Source organism: Lycium barbarum, chromosome 8, assembly GCF_019175385.1.
Source record: "Lycium barbarum isolate Lr01 chromosome 8, ASM1917538v2, whole genome shotgun sequence".
NCBI classification, from domain to species: Eukaryota; Viridiplantae; Streptophyta; class Magnoliopsida; order Solanales; family Solanaceae; genus Lycium; species Lycium barbarum.
The window spans coordinates 107332558-107342104 of record NC_083344.1 but is presented as its reverse complement, the minus strand read 5'-3'; the positions used below and the strand labels follow the sequence as shown (position 1 = coordinate 107342104).

The 9547-nt window shown below is 32.8% G+C and overlaps 1 protein-coding gene across 1 annotated transcript; it reads right to left on the bottom strand.

Moving 5' to 3' along the window:
* Positions 1-7794: 7794 nt before the first annotated feature.
* LOC132606578 (bZIP transcription factor 11-like) lies at positions 7795-9279 on the bottom strand. Its single transcript, XM_060320154.1, has one exon. It carries the CDS (start codon positions 8700-8702, stop codon positions 8235-8237), a length of 468 nt encoding a protein of 155 aa, XP_060176137.1. The 5' UTR covers positions 8703-9279; the 3' UTR covers positions 7795-8234.
* Positions 9280-9547: the final 268 nt, after the last annotated feature.

The following is a 9547-nucleotide window of genomic DNA, read 5'->3' as shown; positions in this document are numbered from 1 at the left end:
GCATTTCTTTACTTACTTTTTTTCTTCCTCTTTATTATTTTCATTGTGTACTTCATCCTTCGTTTGTATCTTATGTTAAATTTCAAGCATCTTCATTCTTATTTTCACTGTGTACTTCATTCTTTTTCTTTACTTATCTTCGTTTGTATCTTTATGCTTATTAGTCCATTAGATTGGTATCCAATAATAGTATTAATATTTGGTTGAAACTTCTGAAATGTGATTCAGGAGATGCTTGTTCCTTGATTGACATTTTGTTAAAAGATTGAGTCTTCTGAAATTTTTGGAGCTTTGCTAAACTGAAAGCTTCATTATGAAAATCTATGAAGATTTTCTTAGAGAAAATTAATCGATAATGCTTTCTATCAAGTTATACTAGTTAGAAATATTTATGTGATCAATTGTTTTCTCTTCTTAGCATTAACTTATTTTGCTTAAGTTGACAGGTGGATTGGTGGAATTATCAGAGTAGCAGTCAAACTAAGATGCAGTCAGAGACAGTGGAAAGAGAAGATTGTACCGTATAGGATCTCAAGCTAGATAGTACTAGCGTTATAGAAAATTTTTGTATAGTGGATGTTCTGAAATTTAAATATACAAATGTAATTTGAATTCTATTTTGGAATCAAGATCTTTTTTAATGCTTAGCTACATTGGAAAATAAATATTGCGACTCTCTTGTGGAAAATTCATGACTTTGTAGCTAAACGTATATTTAATTGTTTACGTAATAAGAACATGGCTACATTCACTTTTTGTCGTATATAAAGAAAATCTTTAGTTATAATTTTATATATTTTATGGCAAAAAGAATGGATCCTTAGCTACATTTGAAAATGTTTGTGGCAAATACTCAAATTTATAGCTATGAATTTTTTAAACTTGTAGCTAAATACAAGCACTATTGCCACGAGACTAAACTATAAAAATAGCCATAAAATTTAATTTTTTGTGGCAAATATATTAAATCTTTTGCCACAACATAACAGCTTGTGGCTACAGTATAAAGTTCGTTACAAAGTTTATTTGTTGTGGCAAAAGAATAAGTTCATTTGCTATAAGCATATATTCGTGGCAAAAAAGCTTTACTAATATTGCTACAGGATAAAAAATTCAGTAGCAATAAGTATAAGCCCTTAGCCACGGATCAAAGTCTGTAGCTAACTTTTAGCTACGCTACATTTTGCTACGAATTCTACGGAAAAAAAATATAGAGTTTAGCCACGGAAAATTTCATATTTAGCTACAATATACTTTGTAGCAATATATGTCTTGTGTTGTAGTGAGTGTTCTGTGTGGATTCTAAATCAATACCATTGTTCATATTGCTTGGATCACCATTGTTGCCATTACTAACACCATTGACAGCTGCTTTTATTGCCATTTCTGTCAACTCAGATTTTTAAATTTTTCGACTGTTTCTTGTCAAGAATTGAATGTGGAATTTGTATACGAGTGAATTGATCACACCCACTCTGATACCATGAAGATTAACACACAGAATTTAAGGAAGAAGTTAAGAAATCAAGAAGATTAGAGTAGAGCATTGAAGAAGAAGAAGTAATTGTTTTAGAGAGAGAATTATCATTCATTTGTATTCAATGATACGTGTATATTGTGATATACATCACTATATACAACAATTAAGATCCTAACTAACTATTAATTAACTGACCAGGAAGTTAGTTAATATAACATCTATAGTTTACAGATTGGTCCTTCTAGTTTCTATCATTTTACACTTTGATGCTTCTACATATTTTCTATCAAACCAAAATTGTGACCATTATTTTGATGTTTTCTTTTTTCATTTACGTACTTCTTTTTCTAGAAAAATCACCTAGTGTTTTGTCTCGTTGTGATTTGAATTTAAGACCTCATGATTTTCAACTCATTTAATTGATCACTAGGTCATATTATTATATGCTTAATATATAGTTAAAAACAATACCTTGAATCAATTTCTCGCCAAATGGATGTCAATTTGCGTTTTGAAGAGCCACATATCAGATGAAAAGGGGATGGGTGATCTCCTTATATGAATTTGAGTAATTCTCCGCTCATGAGCTAGCTTTTAGAGTTGAGTTAGACCCAAAATTCATTTCGTAACAAGATTGAAAAAAGGGAGTGCACTTGATGACATCTTTTTCGGTCAAATTCTATTGGAAGATGTTTTTCAACTATTTTAGAAAATTGTAGAATAACTCTTGGAAATTTTTCATAAAAACTTGAAAAAGAATTTGGTTCAAGGTTTGAAAAATACATTTATTCCCAAACAGACGCACAACCATAAAAAAGTGACTTTTTTTCCCTCTTGGGTGTTGGCTGGGAGTGTGAGAAAAGCATCCAATCACGTTCAATGTTCTTGTAGCATCGACTATTGGGAACATTATGGAAGGATCTAGGGAGATAATTAGTAGTTCTCTATTTAACTAGATTTGTACTTGTCCTAACCGATTTTGTTCCTGCACGTGCACCTTGTTATTTTGTTAAGTGGCCATATGGCTCTCTTTCTTGGAAAATTTCACAAAATTAGGTTTCGGATAATATTTAATCTGTGTCTGAAAAGAATTAGCATGATGTTTTTTTAAAACTTTTTATGTTAAGATACATTAGATTCAATGTTCGAAAGTGACATAATCCTTTTTTTTATTTTTATTTTTTATTAATTAGTGTTTCCTTAAAACTGTTGTGCTACCACATTTCTTGTTTCAACTTGCCCATAATCAGGGGCGGACCCACATAAAAAATTGTGGTGCTCGAGCACCCATTAAACCCGTCTCGGAATGTATATATTTCTATATAAAACTGTGAAAAATAGATATATTAGATTGGTAAGCACTCATTCCACAAATGTGCTTATGGGTGCTTTGGTTTGGATGTGGAATGTCAAATTCCATGTTTGCGTGAGGTTAAGGGTTTGATCCTCCACAAAGGTTATTTGTGGATACTCTTCTAGTTCTTATTTTTGTGTCTCATTGTTTGTTTCTTAATTTTTTTAATGCATATTCTTCTTTTTTATTTTTATCAATTGACTTTTTCTTTCACTACTTACTTTTTTTTTTTTTTTTGCCCTTTCTAATTTGTCAAACTTCATCGCGGCAAAAGACCTAAAAAGAAAAAGAAGAAGAGAAAAATTATCACTTCCTAACCTGAATAGAGTAGTTTTTCTTTATGCTGGTTTTCCTTTTTCGACGACCGTCATTTATCGTTAAAGGCAAGCACCCAGAACCTTGAAATCCTAGATCCGCCACTGCCCATAATATATCATTATTCTATATATCCATATTCTTCTTTGTTAATCCAGTTGCTGCTTTATTATTTCATTTCGAAAATGATATATGATTAGCGAGTATGGTTAAAGCATAAAAATACTCAGCCTTTTCACTATTATAAATTGGGCAGGTGATCCTTCAACTTTTACACTCAGCCGATCGATATTAGTATTATATCATGAGTTTGAATCATAACATATCGCGAAAAAGTTAAGGTTTTGATTTTTTATCTTGTGAGGAGAGTGGAACTTATGTTGAGTTCATGCATGTTTGCAAGATAAATGACTCCTCTTCCGGGTGTGAGTGTGACTGTTTGGTACCAAGGAAAATGTTTTTCATGAAAACATTTTCTTGGAAAATGGCTTGAAAATGGCTTTCAGGAAAATAAATAGTTTTCTTACACATGTTTTTTATTCGGTATGTAAGTAAACAATATTATTCTAAAAGCATTCATATAAAATCGAGACAAATAACCCGAGAGGTGGGGGTGGGGTAGGAGTGTGCGGTGGTGGGGATGGGTGCTAAGTGGGTGGGTGAAAATGAGGTGTGCACGTTGGACGTGGGCATAGGGGTGACAGTTTTGGCCCAGACCCAATTGACCCGTCCAACCCGCCCAAATTTTCATGGGTTTGGGCATGACATACAATTATGATGGGCTGAGTTTGGGCTAGCCCAACTTAACCTATCTGTCCAAGGTGGCCCAAAGCAGGCCATTATTTTAGCCCAAATTGACCCATTCATTATTGGAAAAATGATATAAACTACCTACTTAAGATTCTTTATTACAAAACATAACTATACTTTTCTTATTTACAAAACCTACACTACAAAATATAAGAATCTTCATTTATCATTTTTTTAATTATTTTTTATTTTTTAAAAATATTTTAATTTTTTTTAAATTTTTTTGCTCAATGCTTAAAATAATCTGTCAAAATTTTGTATATGAAAAATTGAGGATGCATTGTGTCAAAATTTGAGTATAGCTTGAAAAAATAAATTTATAATTTGTTTTTAAAAAATATTGATTTTTGATTTGTTTAAAAGTTATAAATATTGTAAAGAATTGAATCAACTTGGGCGGGTTGGGTTACGACGCATTATTTAGCCCGTCTTGACCTAGCCTATTCTAGCCCAAATACACTTTGAGCAGGGTTGGGCATTAGCCCATCTATCTATTCAGCCCATTTTGATTAGCCTAACTTCAGCCCAAGTGGCCCATTTGCCACCCCTACGTGGGCACGACAAAATCAATGTGTAATGTTACTTGTGGAACTTGTTTTTCCTATTTCCATGAGAAAAGTCATTTTCCTCATTTTTAAAGAACTTTTTTTTCTAGATAAATATTTTGACCAACCGAACACACCCCTTATGTATAGGGCTTTTCCTAAGGTTTTATTTGATGTGTTATCATTGTTCATATACAATATATATTTAAAAAAAAAAAAAAAACCTTCATGCAAACATGATAAAATTGGCAAATATTTTCTAAAAAATGCTTTCCTCCCGATCGAACACACCCTTTATGATAATTGCACTATCTTAGAGGTAAATACTAGGTAATTTTAGATAAAATATATAAAAATAATAATCTCTTTGTTCCTTTTTATTTTTGTATTTTTCTTGTAAACTCTGTCAGAAAATATGAACACTTTCGTTTTTGGTTTTAAAAGCTATAATATTTTTTATTCCAATTGTACTTGGACTTTTTATATAGGACTCCATTACATTAAAAAAATGTCTTTTTGGAGACATAAAACTAAAATGACATGTGAAATTAATCTTTTACCATCTCTCATTTAATTATTATATGTCACTTTTTCATTCTTAAAGTCTTCACTGAACTGACATCATATAAAATAGGAGCTAGCGCGATTAATAATAAACATTAGGACTCAATAAATTAACAACAACAATATACCCCGTATAATCCCACCATGTGGAGTCTGGAGAAGGTAGAGTGTACACAGACCTTACCTTTACCTTGTGGAGGTAGGAAGGTTGTTTCCGATAGACCCTCGACTCAAGAGAAGGTCCAAAGACAACAATAATAATATGCAGTAATAGCAATATATAATAACATAAATGAAGTGCAAGAAACAATCAAGTTGTATTAGAAATCTAAAAAATAAGCAAATGCACAAAAATAATAATACTCAAATCCTCGCGGCCACCTACTAGCCCTCTACCCTGGCACTCAACCTCCACACCCTCATATCAAGGGTCATGTCCTCTTTAAGTTGAAGCTACGTCATATCCTGCCTACTCACCTCTCCCCAGGACTTCTTTGGCCTACCCCTCCCTCTCCTCCACCGGCGGAGCCACAGCCATTGAAGGGTGTTCATATGAACACCCTTCATCGGAAAAAATTGTCGAATGCCTATGTTAAATATAGAACTTTGTGGATATATACTAGTAATGAACAACCTTGACATAGAAACGAAGGATAGCCTAGTGGCAAAGGGTGTGCAAACTATCGCTCACACATCCCCTGTCCTAAACCCTTCGTCGGAATCCTGGCTCCGCCCCTGCTCTCCTCAGGCCTCCACTGCCAACCACTCACACCTCCTCGCCAGAGCATCTGCACTTCTCCTCCGCACATGACCGAACCATCTCAACCTTCCTTCCCACATCTTGTCCACCACGGGAGCTACTCCCATTCATTTTCTACCGAAAACACAATTTTTAAAGCAAAAACAGCCTAAAGTTTGCACAGTTCACATTTGGAAGAATTGATAATTGTTAAAACTGGAATTGAAATTCAACCACATGACATTAATGCTTTAATAATACAACTTGGATACTTACTACCACATGGTTTGGTGTGTATCTTGTGATAACAAATCTCATTAACTCTATTCTTAAGTAAAAACAAAAACAAATGTAAGATGTGACTTTGATATCATTTAAAGCAATAATAGAGAGAGCTTAATTCTAACTAACATGATATCTTCGACAACCACCTTAATGGTGACATAGTCACCGCCCACGAAGATTTCTTATACCTAATAATTTGAAATTAAGCTCAACACAGTCATCTGATTATTCATAGGCAACCCAAATTAAGAATTAAATACTTCTTGAACAGTATGGGAAGATAATTAAACGATGTTACATAAACTTGTTACGATTCTACTGATTCAATCTTTCTGTTTAAATGAAACTCTTGTTTGGAGTGAAAGAAAGAGCACTGACCCAGCATCACATTCAATGATCACTACAAGAAAGAAGATATTTGGCAACAATTTTTTTTGTTGCCATAGATAAGTTATTGTTGCAAAAAGTACTTTTGTCAACAACATTTTTTTTATTGTTGCATAAAATTTTCCCAACGGCTATTATTGCAACGGCGTGCAACAATTATTTTTAGTTGTCAAAAGTACTTTTTGCAACAATAGTCAATATTATATGGTAACAAAATTAAATTTTTGGCAATAAAAAAAAGTTCATTTTTAAAAGATTAATCATGTATGCCAACAATAAAACTAAGTTATTGTCAAATATTGACTATTGTCATCTATATTATTTTTGTTGCCAAAAGAGCTGTTGCAATTTCTATACTTTCTAGTAATAGATGAATTTCCCTACAGTATAGTGGGGTTTTTTTTTTTTTTTTTTTTAATATAGTGGGTGAAATGTAGTACTATTAGTTAACATATATACTTTCCAAGTAGAAGTATTATATGAATCGTGATCCGTATTCACTAGACGTACATGGATAAAAGTATTTGATGATCGATACGAGTACATACAATTTTTTTTAGTAGCAAATATCTATAATTTTTTAAAAATTGCAATACATATATGTATACCATAGGCATTTAGTACAAGTACATGAAGTAGAATTGAAGATCTAACATAACATAAAACCTCTCTTAAACTAGAGGTTACAAGTTCGAACACTGAGTATGAAAAAACTGTTGTTAGGGAGCGACTTTCCTTTTAAATTGAGCCTTATGCGGCACACATCCGGATTCATGGGGACCCTAATGCGAGTATCGGACACCGGGTGAAAAATCCAAAAAGAAAACGTTTAATAGAAATATCTAATAGTTTAGATATACGTTTTAAGTAACACAATAGCGTAACTGTATATGCTGAAAATGGTTACAAATAGTCTATCATATCACTAGAAATTTCCCACTTCCAATTGTATATGCTCTTAGACATGCAAAACCATAGTTAAAAGTTGCACAAAGTTACAAACACTTCAATGACTAACAATGGGGTATATGGGTTTAGTCTTACAAGTTGCAACTACTTATTTAAGAGAGCGCTATAAAGTCGTACTAGTGATTACTACTACCACTACTAGTACTAATACTAAATATTCTAACTTAGATCCTGCTGCTGATAAAAGATCCTCTGTTTTAGATCAGTCCTTAAATCCAAGATTTTAAATCAGTGAGTGCAGTGCATTTCCACCATATATAGTTTAGATACATGTAAGTTGAAAACGTTTCCAACTTTAAGGTGGCTTTAATATATTAACCCAATAACGTAACTATGCTGAAAATGGTTATCAATAATACCAATATCATATTACTAGACTTCCCACTTCCACTTGCATAAGCTCTTAAAAATGGAAAACCAGTACTTGCAAGTTGCACAAGTTACAAACACACTAATAATATATGGATTTATCAGTAGTGCTACTAATTGCTACTACTAGTACTAAATATTCTTAATCTTAGATCCTGCTGCTGACAAAATATCCTCTGTTTTAGATCGGTCCTTAGAGATCATCACCTCCTCTTGCCTACAAATGATTTACAAGATCAATTCAATATCAACCCTTAAATCCAAGATTTTAAATCAGTGAGTCCCTATATTGCTAGAACTCTCTAAAAATGTTATCGCACCTATGTCAGATTTTAGAGAATCTAACATGCACCTGTCGACGTTTTTGAAGAGTCTGATCAAGATAGGTGAGTTTGGTGCATTTCCATGATATAGAAACTAATATTGCATGATGTCTGCAGTCACGATAGGCTGGTACATATAATTCCAAGATTCATTCTGAATAAATCCATCAGCCATAGTAGACTCAATTATTTGACCATTTGATCCATTCTCATTCAAGAAACTGATTATTTCCATCAGGGACTCAAGCCTGTGGCCCAATTCAGAAACTTGAGCTCTCATTATTGAATTCTCAGCCTCAACATTGAGATAATGTTGAGTGGTCACATTCATGCTTGTCAAGATTTGGTTATTTTCTTTCCTAAGATGATCCAATTGGGACATAAGATCATCCAAATGTTTCTGTTTCCTCATTCTTGATCTTCGAGCGGATTCGCGGTTCGATATCATCCTCTTCCTCTTCCTCTGATCCATCAATTGTTGTAGATCTTCTTCTGATCCTGAGTTTTGAATTGTATATGACCCTGAACCTGACCCTGATGATGTCCCACTTGATGATGCCATGACCAAGTATTTTTTATGACCAAAACTTAGGTACAAATAGTAGTACAATAATTGCAAAATTAGCAGGACCCCAGAATAGTGATTTTGGTGAGCAAATAAAGAGTAATATGAATATTTATATCTAGGTGTATGTAATAATAGAAGTAGTTATTTAGGTGAGAATTAATTAAGGAGCATAATTGATTTGATTTTATGAGATGTAGTAGAACCAGTAGAGGAAGACAACAGAGAAAGATTGCACCAAATGGGTCCTGCGCCTATATGTGGAATTTATTATCATAAAATCAGAAAGTAAGAGTTCACTCAGAATTGCGGACATGAATTTCAAAGATGAGACATAGTAAGTTTAGCATCAAGATTTTCTCTAAAGCCCCAGATTATTCTGAGGCACAAATGGGCTAGTTTTTATGTGATCTTGAAACTAAAAACGAAACTCTTAGAAACAAGAAACAAGGAAAAAGTGAGCCTTTGAAACTGAAGAGAGAAATGGAGTGGCTCTAGCTAGAAACTATAATAAAGAGAAAAGGGAGCAAAAAGAGAGAGGATTATAGAGGTGTTTTGGCTGGGATTTTATAGCTGAAAAAGTGTGTGACAGCATCTAAAAATTTATTGAGGGAACTGGTAAAACTTAAAAAGAGAAAAAAGATTTCTTCTACGTCTCAAATTATTTATCGTATTTTTATCATACACGTCGCTTAAGAAAATATTACTACTAGGAGGCGTTTTAACTATTTTATCCTTATTTATATCTTAAGATATAATTTTATCAGTTTTCAAAAAAAAAAAAATCTTAACATATAATCTTTCCTTATTTAATATTTACTTTATCTATGTGTCATCTTCCC

What these genes read in the sequence shown, in the direction of transcription:
- LOC132606578 (XM_060320154.1), bottom strand. Translation starts at nt 8,702, where the DNA reads ATGGCATCATCAAGTGGGACATCATCAGGGTCAGGTTCAGGGTCATAT.